At 41.4% G+C, this 14,748-nt stretch overlaps 2 protein-coding genes across 5 annotated transcripts in view; both read left to right on the top strand.

The window, feature by feature from the left end:
- Positions 1-583: 583 nt before the first annotated feature.
- On the top strand, positions 584-6,688 carry dhh (desert hedgehog signaling molecule). Its single transcript, XM_035656948.1, has 3 exons — positions 584-1,652; positions 4,316-4,577; positions 4,697-6,688. Exons 1-3 carry the CDS (start codon positions 1,344-1,346, stop codon positions 5,512-5,514), a joined length of 1,389 nt encoding a protein of 462 aa, XP_035512841.1. The 5' UTR covers positions 584-1,343; the 3' UTR covers positions 5,515-6,688.
- Positions 6,689-9,424: 2,736 nt separating this feature from the next.
- The window catches only part of kmt2d (lysine (K)-specific methyltransferase 2D), a 31,360-nt gene continuing 26,036 nt past the window's right edge, over positions 9,425-14,748 (top strand). The window contains exons 1-7 of one of the 4 annotated variants that reach the window (XM_035656890.1): positions 9,425-10,059; positions 12,508-12,590; positions 12,922-13,033; positions 13,149-13,351; positions 13,740-13,849; positions 13,958-14,120; positions 14,567-14,735. In XM_035656890.1, the coding sequence (XP_035512783.1) occupies positions 12,542-12,590; positions 12,922-13,033; positions 13,149-13,351; positions 13,740-13,849; positions 13,958-14,120; positions 14,567-14,735 (806 nt within the window). In that variant the 5' untranslated portion in view covers positions 9,425-10,059; positions 12,508-12,541. Of the gene's footprint in view, positions 10,060-11,768; positions 11,924-12,507; positions 12,591-12,921; positions 13,034-13,148; positions 13,352-13,739; positions 13,850-13,957; positions 14,121-14,563; positions 14,736-14,748 lie in introns of those variants that run through there. The other 3 variants (XM_035656886.1, XM_035656889.1, XM_035656887.1) reach the window with 3 other exon arrangements.

Below are 14,748 nucleotides of genomic sequence, written 5' to 3'. Positions count from 1 at the left end.
GACTCTCCCAGCTATTGTTCTGAGATGGATAAAAATAATATGTTGTGATGTGGCCAGCGGGTGTTTCCAGTGGAGAGGTCTTGGGTGCACTTGGGTTCAGGGGGTCACGCTGGCTCCCCAAACACAGGAAGGTAGCACTGTAAGTCAGGGGGTGTCAAGGCTGTACACTGTTCCCTCTCAGACCCTCACCTTCAACTCTTTGTCTATTAATAACATGAGCATCACAGTTGACCCATTCACTCTGATGGGTGGGATGAGCAGAGAGAAGCGAGGGCATGTTGGTTCAAAGTTATTGAGTTGACATGAGTTTGGATTTTCAACTGTAAATATACTGTATGTGCTCTAAATATGACTCACAAAGGCTGCAGTTGATATATAAATGATCATGTGTCTCAGACGTTTTGGAACATTTGGGTAGATTTTGTTATGTGTCATTGATTTAACTTTTCCAGAACTATCAGCATTTTAATTTGACCTTAAATATTTAATGTGGGGGAGGTCATTGTGTTAACATAAGTAGGGCTAATCATATGCTCTTTGTAAGTTTGAATTGGAGGCGTGTGCTGTCGCAGTGGGAGCGCGCAGAGGAAGGGAGGGCAATCTTGTCCGGACGCTAATAAGACCCAATGGCTGGTGCAAGGTGGCCAGGAGCTCTGAAACGCGACAGAAGACGGTGGACGGAGGAGAGAAGGAGAAATGAAATCTCAGGAGACACGTTTTCTGGATGGACAAAAAGGGACGAGCGCACCGCCGGAGCGTCCATAGGAACTGCAGCGAGTCGGTCGGGCTGTTTGGCGTGCGTCAGTTTGTGTGTCTCTTCAAAGGAACTGCGTGGAGAGAGAAGCGGTAAGTGACTAGAAAACCCACAAATAAAAAAAAAAACACCTGCGTCAAGGCTGGTACCTGCGAAGGACGTATGAAGATGACTTTCAGTTCACATGAAGCGTAGAAGCTGCTGATAGTTGGCGAAACATTTGGACAGAAACCTTAGACCTTTTTACAACATATCTTCTTATTTTTAATAGCTGATACCAAACTTTAGAAACTTCAGCCAATCAGATAATTCACTGGACTAATAGCTTTTGGTCAGAGCATCAAAACAGTACACACACAGAGTCAGCTGACTTTGCACTGTTAAGCTCTTTTTCTGACCAAGAGTGAATACAGAAAGAAGCCACCACATGTCCCAACAGTTATTTGTCACATCAATATCAGCTCTAACACCACATGATTTGGAATGGACCAAGATTTGACCCTCATTCACATGCAATCACACACCTGGAACTGGGGTACCACTGTAGGCACTGTGAGCCACTGACTCCTTGGAGCCCCAACCCTCCCCAATGAAGCAGTCCTGGTGGGCCCGCCTGGCACAGCTCGGCCTGCTTGCTGTGTGGACCTGTATATGGCTGGTCCAGGGATGCGGACCGGGCCCTGGCGTCGGCATCCGCTCCAGGCACAGGAAACTCACAGCCATGCACTACAAGCAGTTTTTCCCCAACTTCTCAGAAAACAACCTTGGCGCCAGCGGGAGAGCAGAGGGCAAGATCACACGTAACTCTGAGCGCTTCAATGAGCTTGTGTGCAACTACAACCCAGACATTGTCTTCAAGGATGAGGAGAACACCAACGCAGACCGCTTCATGACTAAGGTGAGTTAGTGTGTTGTGTGTTAAGGATTTTCTCAGATGTGTACATGTGTGCATCACTTGTTTCCATTGATCCCAGTGATACCTGGTGACTGTTGTATGGCAAGTGCAATGAAATAGGAATAGGAAACAGAGGAAGCTGCAGGTTCACTGAAGGATGCTCTCACTGGTGTCTCTTGAACCTTTTCAATCCCTCTGCTGGATGACTGATTAACTACATTTACATGAGAGGGCAGACAGCAGTCCGCAGCTCTCCCCCTGCCACCCAGTACGGCACCTTCAAATCCAATCCTGTAACCTCATTCATTGTTTGCCGTACTCTACACTACCTGCCCTTGCCAGGCTCTTAACACTCAAATAAATGTTCAACACAGTGTGTATGATTTAACCAAACTTCCCCTCCCTTTTTCTTGAGATAAGAAGATCAGGATGTAATTCAACACTACTGCGTTCCATTTCAGGAACACTTCCTTTTAATCTTTAACCAAAGTCTTTGTTATTGGAAATAAAACTATTCCTGTGACGGGTTTTCAGTGTGCCTGCCATATCCAGGTATGGCACTTAGGCTTGAATTCCTTAATGTTTACTGGGTATAGGTATCCAAAATCAAATATTGCACCTGGAAAAGACAACTGGTGGAGGATTAAATCCTAGATGATGTAAGATCTGGGCTGGTAGATGGACAACAAACATTTTGAAAGCCACACTGCTGAATATGCCCACAGATTTTCTTGACACTCAGCTGTCACCCTGCTTTGGATGCTGTTGCTTTCTGTGATTGTTTCGGATATGAATCTGTGTTCCTTCCCCTCCCTGAGTGATTGTATGTGATGGAAATCTGCGACCGTATGTGTGTGCCCCTCTTTTGCCCAGATGTGAAAGACACTCTTTGTGCGTCATTTGGAGACTCAGAGGGGTCGCCTATACAAAATTCCCGCCTGCTGAAGTAATGGCACCGTCGGAAAAGCGACTATTGTAGTTCTGACAATGAAACGCCTCTCTTCAATGGCATTGCGAGAAAAATGTACCCAGTTTGTTTTCTGTCCCTCTCGCTTTCTCACTCTTGCTGTCACATTCCCAAGTCCATGCCCATACATTCTTCCCCTCTGCCCTCTCTCTTTAGTCCCAACCTTGGCCCTCCACTACACTGCTTCCTTCTCACCCAACTTCTACCCCCATCATTTTCTCTCACTTTCTTTCCCAACCCTCTTTTTATTTAATTCAGTTGCAAGACAAGATTTATTCAATCAATTATAGGCCACCAGAGCTGCCACATCACAAGTCACATGAGAATATGCATTCAGAAGATAATAATGACTCTATCACCTCAGTTGCTGATGTTGTATTTTTTCCGCCTGCTATTTTGTGACAATGCTGACACAGTCTGTAACATCACAGCTCACGGGGGTGTTAAAAGTCACTGTGCACATTTCTGATCAAATGTCTCAAGGGTGAAAGTGAGAAACTCATATGCCTGGAACAATCTGGAAAGGCAAGAGAATGGCCTTGATTATTCTGTCACCCTGTCGAAAAGGCCAAGGAATGTGCCAAACTGGCTACAGTAGCTTTGTTCTTGTACCCTGATTGTTTGAGCAAGGTTGAGATGGCCTTTAGCAGAGTAGAGGAGGAATTGTGTGTCGATGCCAGCGGACAAACAATCATAACCTGCGAGCCAGAGACAGTTTTAAAATGCTGGAATCATTTTTGGCTTTTCTTTTGTGAGTTTCAGTGAAATCAGTCTGTGCACTGAGGTGTACAGTAGGCTCACATACTGTACATGCCTTAGGTTGTGCCAGTCCCCCTGTTAATAAATGATAATGTGTCACCTGAGTTGAGTTCAGACATGCCTTTCACTGTGCATGGCACATGCTGCAGACAGATTGACTAAAAATAGAATTATTGTCTTTGAAATGAACTAAAAATCAGTTTTTTATATTCTTTTTCAATTTAAGTTTTCAAGCTGTAAACTAGAATATCCAAAGATATTATAAGAAAAGCTCACAGTATAATGCACTAAACGCCCCAATACGCAACATTTCCTCCTTACCCAACATACATTTTAAAAGACAAAATAAACTAAAAGCAGATCACAGTAAAAAAGTAAAAATGAAACATTCAGAATTAGATATAGGAATAATGTTGATACAATTCACACATTTTTCCTCTTATCTTGTATTCCTACACATAAAGGGTGCTATCTTATTGATAATGATTATAAGTTATATTTTGGTGTAGCATTCAACAATTTTAAGCAACAAAAATCATATAGTTAAATATTTAACAATAACTAAAATATGTTCCAATAGTCATGTTTTCCACTGTGTCCAGGGTTAAATGGCTACCTGAATATTTTGTAGCTGTTAGACTATTGGCATAATGAGTTTGAATATTTTACAACTTGGAACCAGATCCAGAATGGAACCAGTTATCTGATCCCGACCCTACACATAACAGCATCTTTCTTTAGGATAATGTTACACAAGAGCCCGACTGATACTGATATTGATATTTGAGTTTTCAAATCTGATAATATATACATTTATAACTATTTATTGACCAGCATATGTGCCAATATATTATAATAATATTGTCCAATATATTGGCTGATTTATACATTTTTACTGCTCCCAACTGAACACTTTTTCTTTGTCTCATTCTGTTCTTAGCGATGTAAGGACTGTTTAAACAGGTTGGCTATTGCAGTGATGAACCAGTGGCCAGGGGTACACTTACGTGTGACAGAGGCCTGGGATGAGGACGGTCACCACCCTCCAGGCTCTCTGCACTATGAAGGCCGGGCCGTGGATATAACCACTGACGACAGAGAGACAGAGAAGTATGGTCTTCTGGCCCAGCTGGCTGTGGAAGCTGGCTTTGACTGGGTCCACTATGAGTCCAAATATCACATCCACTGCTCAGTAAAAGCTGGTAAGTTCACAGGAGATCACGCAGTTAACGATGTCAAATTGCATCACTTGAGTGGATGGTGTATCAGGTTATTTAAGAAAATCTGTGTTTAGTCATGCTTTCTGCTGATCTCCCTTCAGATCACTCTGTTGCAGTGGAAAAAGGTGGCTGTTTCCCCGGCTGGGCCCGGGTGACCGTTGCTGGAGGGGTGCAGAAAACCCTATCGTCCCTGGCTCCTGGGGACCGAGTTATGGCCCTGTCTGGGACAGGCCAAGTTGTGTTCAGCCAAGTCCTCTTGTTTCTGCACCAGGACAACGAAAGCCTGTCTACTTTTCTGTCTCTGGAGACAGAGGATGGCCATAGATTGGCCCTTACTCCACATCACTTGGTCTTTTTAGCCCCCCATTGCAGACTCGACAGCAGCGAGTATCAGTTTGCCAGCAGAGCCAAAACAGGAGACTGTGTTCTCATCCATACAGCAGAGGGTCGAGTACGTCTGTCTCAAATCGTCTCGGTTTCAGTAGAGGAGAGTGTGGGAGTGTATGCGCCCTTGACGGAAGCTGGAACTGTGTTTGTTGATGGGGTGCTGGCATCCAGCTATGCACTGGTGGAGGACCACAGACTTGCACACTGGGCCTTTGGACCTGTGCGACTCCTCTTCTCATTCAACCAGCTGCTTTGGGGGGAGACAACAAAAGAAGAGCAGACCACAGACAACAAAACATCTAAGATAACTAAGACTTCACAACATTGTAGCACTTTGGCCACAAAGGACAAAGCAGGTGTATGTGTTAATAATGGCAATCTGAACAAGCGAGACAATCTGAGTGAACCTCTGAGGATGGAAATGAAAGAGAAGCACTCCTGGCGAAGGCAGACATCAGATGTGCACTGGTATGCTAAACTACTGTACAGTTTTGGATGCATCTTTTTAGACTCCAACTCATTTCATCCTTAAAAGCCTTAAACTATAGACTCCATACATGTCTTACTGTTAAATGTCATAACTTTGAAACTTTTAAACTAACACTTCCTGTTCTTTTCTCCAATAAATTAGAAGCACTGGAATGGCTTGCTTGCTTTTTTCCACCATTGTTTGCATTATAATCTATCGTAATAATATACATTCTAATACTTTACTGATGTTATAAAAGTTTGAGTTTGATTAAACATATTGTCTGAGCAGGTTGATGTAAAATGGTCATGCCAAAATGACTGTATCATAGTGTATTTGTACATCATGTTATTTCTTTTAATTATTTCAGTTATATATGTAATATATATATATATATTCTTAATGGGATAGGACTGAATTTTCCCACAACAGAATCTTTATTTTTGTACTATCTGAATCATAATATATACATGTTTAATTGTATTATAATAATTCCACTACATGTATTTCTTTACTTATTGTCGTGTCATAAAACAAATTAAAATGTCATTTTATTAAGCAACACTCTGCTTTTTCTTCAGCTGTGGAGTAAATTTTGTCTGTTAAGCTGATTTGCCTTTTGCTTGTTTAGCAAAACTGAGTTGCTTTTGTGTGAGAAACCTGAGACATATGCAAAAGATCATTTCTCGGGTCATAGTTGAGCATTATGTATGTTACAGTGTCCAAGACCTCTGTGGAAATCTAGTCTAACAGGCTGACTGGTTAATGAAAAGCCCAGACGTACTTAATATTCCCCACACTGTGCCAGCACCTTGACTTTATCAGTCACAGACTTTTATCACATGGCTACTCCAAAGCAGTTATCAGGTTTCCTACAATCTTAGAGGAGACAGTTTCATTAGTAACCACTGATCAATTTGGGTCACAAGTACTATATCTGTTAGATATTTAGCACAGTTCATGGCTGACACAACTTTCTAATGTTTCTATCTCATCTAGGCTATGTCTACAGTTACTAGTAAACGTTTACTTTAATTATTTTACATGTAAAACTACTTTTCAAAGGTTCATAATAATGTGTAAGGCAAGATTCAAGATATGTTCACAAGGTTATACACCCCCTTGTGGAGGAACTGATATTCTGCCTGTGAGTTTTACATTCTTTAATGTATTTGTACTTTTAATAACTACTATATAATAAACTGTAATTTAATAAACCTTGAATGGATTTTTAATACTTACTTATAGTTTATTGGTAAAAGAAAAATATTTATACTTTGCTATCAGAACTATGGATTCAAAACAGATAAAATATTAAGAAAACAAACCATGAATTGCATCCTATAAAAGTAGCCTACACTGTTTTTTTTCTAGCGCTCTTGATTGTAACTGTATTAAAGTGCACACTGAGACCCAAAAACTGTATTCTCTTCTTCCGGTTTCTGCTCTGTAAACATCTGTGGAGGTATTTCTAGGGGATTATCCTTGAGATGCAGGAGGCAGATGGGAAAGCACCCGCTCCATTGACTGGCCAATAGGAAAAGTCTGGTGTCCTAATACCACCCTCTATTTACACCCATCAGCCAATCAGTTACTCTCTTCCAGTCAGTCCCCCCCCCCCCCCAACAAATAAAATCTAATCCAATCTTGCTAAAGCTGAATGGGGAGTTAACTAATCCTGTCAGAGGGACCAGTAATAACCTATTTTCAAAATGAGAACCTGCACACCCCACGTTCAGGCATTAAATTCAGGCATTTCCTGACCAAAATATACTTGTATGTACTTCTGTTTGTAAAATACAGAACAGCGTCATCAGGCTTGAACAACAACAAAAACATTTCAATGACAATAATAAATGAAACATGAAGGAGAAAGATGCATCAGTGAATAACTGTCCTCACAGGTCTTTTTTTTTTTTTGTATTGCAGAAAATAGAGTTTACGACTCCATTTGTGATTTAAACCAGGCTGATGTTTCAGTCAATCTAGTGAAAACTATCAAAAACCATAAATATGAATATATTCTTATAACAACTTACAGGGTACTGTTGAGTTTTATCACAATCAAAACATCTTCTACATCTTTTTAGTTAGTTGCATGGTTGCCAACTGCACAAGAATTCCAGCAATTGTAATGGTTCTGTCTCATCTGAGCCCCGGGGTCCAAATTCTGCACATAGATGCCTCTGCACATTATGCATTAGCACAGACAGTGAAGCCCCCCCCCCATTCAGCAGGTGGTTGCACACTGCTTAGGTAGCACACAATGTATTGTATCTTCTTGATGAGCTGTCAGGCATTTGTGAGTGATCACTAACATTACCTTTATATTAGAGACATTTAGCAGATGCTCTTCTCTACAGTTACTTGTAAGTGTTGAGTTATTTCCCCAGTATAGATATTTAGCTGTAACATTTCAGTGTTTTCCTCTAGGGCATGACAGGAGATATACAGTAGCCGATGTGGCTGAAACCTGTGACCTTCTCATAATGGGACAGACTGTTACCCAATCTAATTTTCTCTAAGTTCACAGGATCATTTCAATGACATATAAGCTTCACTGTGTTTATTGCCTCGGGCTTATTGTTCACATTGTGGCCCCTGAAAGATCCTACTACAAGATCCTCTTGTACATATACAAGAGGATTTGCCAGAGCTGACAGTGAACAGTTTAGTAGTCTACAGAAGAAAGGATTTTTTTCCCACCAGAATTCGTTTTGGGCTGTTCACACTTCTTGAAATAAAAAAATATATATATATATATATACATTTTACTTTACTTCTCTGTCTGTGTGTCAAAGTTGCTATACACGAGGTATGAAGATCTTAACATGCCATTGCTGGGTATTAGTTTAACTCAAAAGTAACAATTTAAGGAATTGAGCAGTTCTCCTAACAACTTTTGTTGGACCCATCCTCCCTGGTTCCCTAATGCCACTGTTATTTTCTCACAGTGATAAGGCAACCTAATGATAGAGACCCAGCTCCTAATCCCACCCCCCTACAGGAGACCTGTTCGGTAACATTATGATTGATCCCTGACTTTAGTTCAGATCAGATTTTAACATGAAATACATGAACAAGTAATTATTAGTAAATCTGCTGTTTCAGTGTCAGTGAGTCTTCTTCTCTGCTGGAGGGCTGAACGTGTTTCCAGCCTTTTAAACACAATATAGTATTATTTAGGGTCTATACAATTACTTTATTTGCATTACTCGTTTCCATGTCGCTTGATAATGTACAAATACTACCAACGTGGATGGTAATTACATGCCTGGGTAATAAGACAAAACAACGAAGCCCCACATTGTCACAATAAAGTGTACACAATAAACATCTCAAAATAAGCAGCATACGGTGTACTGGCTTATTTCGGTTATAGTTATCATCAGTGAACCTGCTGAAACCTTGGTGAAGGGTAATTTCAGATCATGGCAGATTGAAGTCGATTACTCTTCCCAATCGGTCTCAGTCACGCCGGCCAAATGCGCATTTCATATCAGAAAGAAACAGGCGAAATACATATTTATGTTAATTACAAAATGAATTTAAAGAGAGATTTGTAAGATAATTATTAATATAAGCCAACTCTGTTATGCGTCGCGGCTGATCGTTAATAAAAACAAATGCATTCATCGGCAGGCACGACAAAGTAGCTTTGGTCGTACAATCATAACAATCTAATGAAAAATGGCTTCCCTAGATCCGAAAATCTAATGACCTAATATCTGATATCTACCATATTCCTGCGGTCCGCGCTCTCCACATTAAAATCTCGTGCTGTGTCGTAAATTAACAAACCTCGCACAAAGCTGTTCACTGTTGCACTAAAGCCCGGGGCCAGTTTTTTTTTTTTTTTTACTGATATCCACTAATAAAACAATCTTTCCGCTCGTTATTTCGCATGAATTAAATTTGTTTTGACGTAGTTGTTATTAGCTCGCACTGTTAGCAGCGGCTAGCCACTCGGCGGAACAGCCGTGTGTTAGACGCGACGCAGTTCGGCGAAGTGAAGAGATGCTAGTGACCCACACAAGGGTACCCAATGCAAAGTTGAGCTGCAGAATCTAGGTAGACGAATGTCTGCAGTCGACTAAAACTTCAAAGGAAAAAAAAATATATATATGTACAGTCGTGTCAACAAAGTTTGGGGCTGTCACTGTCGGGTGCAACTGTTTGGTGCAAACTTGCAGCAGCTTTAACGACCTCGCGAGCGAGATTCCAGAGCAGAGCCGAGGCTAACTGCTATCAGCTTATTAGCATTCGAGCTAAATCAACAAGCCGGATAGGTAGTGTTTGGATTCGGCGTGCGGAGCAGGGGAGCCTTTCTCGGGACTGGTTGAAGACTCGTCTCGGTGCTCGGTAGTTCCCCGGCAGTACGCGAGCACTCGACACAAAGCTCAAGTTGCTGGGGAGCTAGCTGGTCGGCTAGCAGCGCCGCACAGCCTGCCTGCCTTCCGCCGTCGTGCACTTCCCCCACTCTGCCTCCAGCCGGCTAGCTGCAGCGGTAGTCCGGTACATAAAATGAAGCGACCATCAGCGTTTTGGGAAGCTGTGTGGCTGTTTGGATTTTGCTGATGTATGAGGAGACGATATTGTTTTTGTGAGGTGAGCAGTTTTGATTATGGCCTCTTTGAACTTCTTGCAACAGACGAACCTAAAGACACACCAACCCTGACCTTAGACCGGGTAATGGTAGCTCTGCTATCGGTAACATTTAGCCGTTAGCTTCGACCAGATGGGGCGGTCTACTTGCTGGAGTGGCGGCTATGTTACCTGGGCGCTAACTTTATGTTGATATATGTTCTGCGTTGGCGGTTCCCAGGCTTTGATCCATAGAGTACCCGGTTGATAATTGTAGAAGTATATGTGCCAGTGCATGAGATTGGATATATTTCTCGTAGTTTTGCCTCTTCTGGACACTTTGCTGCTACGTCACCGTTGGTAGTTGTTAGCTTTTCCGTATCAGCCCGTCGCTAGTGACATGGACATGACTATGTGCTGGACAGAACCAACCCTTTGAAGTCGGTGTTTACATTGAGGAATAGTGCTTAGCTCTGCAGTTATTCAACTATAAAATCTCAATCGCTTTTTACCGTGGCACCGCGACAAACAACAACAGCTGCTGTCGGCCAACCGAACAAAATAAAAAATAAAAAAACAACAAAACGCGTTCACCGTGAAAGTTAATTTGTAGCGTTAACACTTTACATGTTAACTTAGCTAGCCAGGATGTTAAGACGTTAACTTAGCCATCATGTCATCACTTTTGCTCTGGACACAAGCAACTTAATTTGAGAGACAAAGCCCCATTTAATACCCTCATTAGCTGTGCTGTAACACCGGTGAGGTTTTGTGGGACTTGTATTTGACGTTAGTTTGTTGTTCAGCGCGTTTCCAGTGTTGCTGCCGCCGAGTACGTTTATTACGAAGATGTAACGTCAAATTAATTCTGTCCATCAGCTCAAATGCTTTCTGCCATTTACAGCTTGTTGTGCCTTTACCTAAGCGGCGGTATACAGTGCCATGTACTCTGTGGGTTAGGTTAGTAGTGCCGGTATGTTGAATTGTATTTTTGGGAGTTTCGGCTAAAGAACAAACATTAAAGAAAACAACCGCCCTAAATAAATTCGACAAAGCTGCATATATACATCGGCGGTGGTTTGGTGTTATAATGCATTACAGTCTGCTCTTTAGTTGTGATGAATGAAATCTGCTCCCCATGCTTAATAAACACGAGAAAAGGAGCACTCGTTCTCGGTCTGGGGATCTGCCTCCGCGAACAGGGAACATTTTCTAAATGTGTAGGATCTCGTTAGCTCACAGTATGCTTCTCGAAGTGTGATAGCACACTGGGTTTTGTTTTGTAACAGACGAAAATACTGCGATACACTCAGCTGGATCTGGATTTGTAAGTCGCTGTCGCATGTATTGTGTTTAAAGCCCATTGGATCAGAGCATAACACAGCGCAGCACGGCCGATTCTCCCGGGTATTTGTGTTGTAACATACACGATGATGTGAACACATATTGGTGAGGCAGTTATATACCATAGGTTGAAGAAAAAAAATAAAAAATAAAAAAACACACCAAGCGAAGCCGATCGGCCCCTTTTTAAAGTATTATCTGTTCATGGCATTATTAAACAATAATCACGATATGACTTCCTGTTATTAGCTGTGCGGATGAAAACACGGTGAGCCCGTCCAGTGCTGCATTGTTTTGTTTTACAGTATTTTTTTTATTTTTATTTTTGTTAATGGCGAGAATCTCGTAGCGGAACTATGATGTGATCGACAAAGGTTCTGCACGAAAGGAGTCCCGCTGCAACAGGAAGTTCTACACACGGAAGTTGTGTTTTCTTTGTGTATCCCGATTTATGGTTGTTTAATTTAGGAAAACACCATTTTAGTTTTAACATTTAGCGCTTTTTGACGCTGCAGTTTGACCGATTTGGATTATGCATTGCGGGGTAAATGATAAGTTGAATTGTTAAAGCGGTTTCCGATTGATCTGTCTCCTGTAAACCATCGCGCTATTTTCATGAGTTTGCGTGTAAGCTCGATTGCATTAGTGCTAACGTTGGTCAGATTGAACACAAGGAAATCATCTTAACTACACGTTAACAGCCTTATTTAATTTGTTATGGTGTTGGTTGTGAGTCTTAATGTAAGAAGTGCTTTTGGATGTGTAGGGAGACTAGTGTGTGGCAAGGAAAGATGCATTTTAGGGATATCCTTTTTTTAAATGATTATAAACATGTTGACTAGTGAACAAGGGCATTTTCTATTTTAGTAACTGGAAACGTGCATTTGACTTTGATGTTAATTTTTAATGGGAAAACCCTAAATCTCATACATTTAGTATTTTTTTTACATATCTTTTCAGATCTACTCTCTCTCTTTACGCCACGATAACAGACCAAATGTTTATGGTACAGCCAGTTATCAGATAAGATACCCAGACACTGTTTACATACTGTGAATAATTTAGTTAAACCTTTCTACTTCTGATTGACATTTACAAGCTGATTCTACTTGTGTTTTTAAAATGCAGATCTCTGTCAAGGAGGTCAAAATCAGTACAGGGGATGGACGAGCAGAAATCGAACTGCGAAGAGAATGACTCTGAACCAACAGGTAATGTGTTGTTTTTAAAAAATGTCCACCTGTCCCAACCTCATCCACTATAAATGTACACTGTTCTACAGGAAGACGAGTAATATCACAGTGTGACTTTGCTCTGAAAGAGAAATGGACATGGTTACACATAACAAACACATTTTGAATTTCCACAATAGAGATCGATTAATGTAATTTATTTGAGGTGCTGACAGTGAGGCGATCACATTAAAAGTTTTTGTTTCCTCATAGCAGATAAGTTAATATAGGTTTGGGAAAAGCCATTTGTGCCCATTATTTTGTGCAATGTTTGCCTTAAAAAGATTATTTTCTTCTTTTTGTGTTCTAGCTGATGACAATGCCCCTTCAAAGCAGCTTGTCTCCTCTGAGGAGGAGTCTAAAGCCCTTCCTGCTGCTGAGGATGTGTCTGGTGCTACTGCAGCCTCTTCCAGCACACCTGTGTACGTTTTTCATTCATTCAGATCGGATTTTGTTGTGGTCTTTATCCCAAGGAGCTGCTTATGCAACATCAAAACATTTGTTGTTTTTTTAACAATTTTGTTTGTGTCTGTACAGAGAGAGCGTTCGAGCCTGTGCCCTTTGTAACTGTGTGGAGCGGAGCCTGCATGGACAGCGGGAACTGAGACACTTTGGGTCATCTTCTGAGCGGCCCACCCTCAAGCCATCAGCTTCTCCACTGCCTCAGCCCGGGAATGATGACCTGTCTTCCATTGGATTTTCCGACTCTCCCTGTCTGGCGGCACTCTTTGACGACTCAGGTTGAACTTAAAACATTATACTGTTATATACCATTAGTGTAAAAAAAAATGTTTTATTTATAAATTAATATTATAGGTTTCATCTAGTAGATAAATAGCACACATAGGGCTAGACGATATGACCAAAATTTCAAGCAAGGTGAGCAGATTAAAGTAGTTTGTGAATAAATTCTGGGCAAATGCCTGTTTTGCATTGCATCTCTGCCTCATCAACCTCTTCAGAGCGCATTTTTTTCTCATGTGAACTCTGGAAGAGTGTGATTTGTGATACATTAATAGAAACGATAGAGCAAAATATGAAACTATAGATGTTTTTCTGTCGTCAAATGAAATATATTGTCATATGTAGTTGGAAATGTTACTGATGTTGGGCTTTTACAATGAACAGGGGGTTGTTGGGTGCATCACTGGTGTGCGGTGTGGTCGGAGGGAGTGAAGCGCATGGAGAATGAGGAGCTGGAGAACGTGGATAAGGCCGTTATCTCAGGGACGCAGCGGGTAAGTGCACTGTCCGTAGACTTGAATTTGATGGTATTTGGTGGGAATATAGGGATTAACGGAGTCTTCCTTCACAAAATCTTACTTGTTACCATTGCTTTGTTTCAGCTTTGCGAATACTGCAAAAGGCTAGGTGCAACCATTCAATGCCATGCTGAGGGCTGCTCACGGTTCTACCACTTCCCCTGCTCGGCAGCCAGTGGATCCTTCCAGTCTATGAAGCAGTTGGTCCTCCTCTGTCCAGAGCACATAGACAAGGCAGAGGAATTGGGTAAGAGAACCAGACATCTTTGTCAAAATTGTGATGTCATTACTTAGGCCAAATGCTCACAGTAAAGACTTTAGACTGTCTTTAGTCCGAGGCCAAAGCTGTAACGCTTTCTCATAATTCCTGTAAGACAACTGGTGTGCTCCATACTGATTTTGGCCTTATCAGTTGTAGACTGCCATTCTACCAAAGCTAACATTTTCTGCTCTTTGTCATAAAATATCATTTTTGCATCACTATTTTTATTTTCACTGAAAAATCGGAAAAAAATTTGTTTGAGTCCGTACCAAACAAATGTGTTTTCTTCAGAACTCTAGTACTTCATTATAAAGCTGTTTTGTCACACATTTTACCCTTTAGAATTGAAGACATTTTGCCATATTACAATTTTGATTAATTGTACAACCCTAATTTCTGTGTATATTTTTTTATTTATTTTTTTACAGCAGGTGAGGAGGCTTGGTGTGCAGTGTGTGACTCAGCGGGGGAGCTCACAGACTTGCTGTTCTGTACGGGTTGTGGCCTACATTATCATGCGGCATGTTTGGAGATTGGTGCCACGCCCATCCAGCGGGCAGGATGGCAGTGCCCAGAGTGTAAAGTGTGCCAGACTTGCAGGTGAGACCAATTT

This window comes from Morone saxatilis, unplaced genomic scaffold (genome assembly GCF_004916995.1).
Source record: "Morone saxatilis isolate NCDOM2014 unplaced genomic scaffold, NCSU_SB_2.0 Contig15, whole genome shotgun sequence".
NCBI classification, from domain to species: domain Eukaryota; kingdom Metazoa; phylum Chordata; class Actinopteri; family Moronidae; genus Morone; species Morone saxatilis.
The sequence above is the reverse complement of the archived record's forward strand: the minus strand, read 5'-3'. Positions and strand labels throughout refer to the sequence as shown.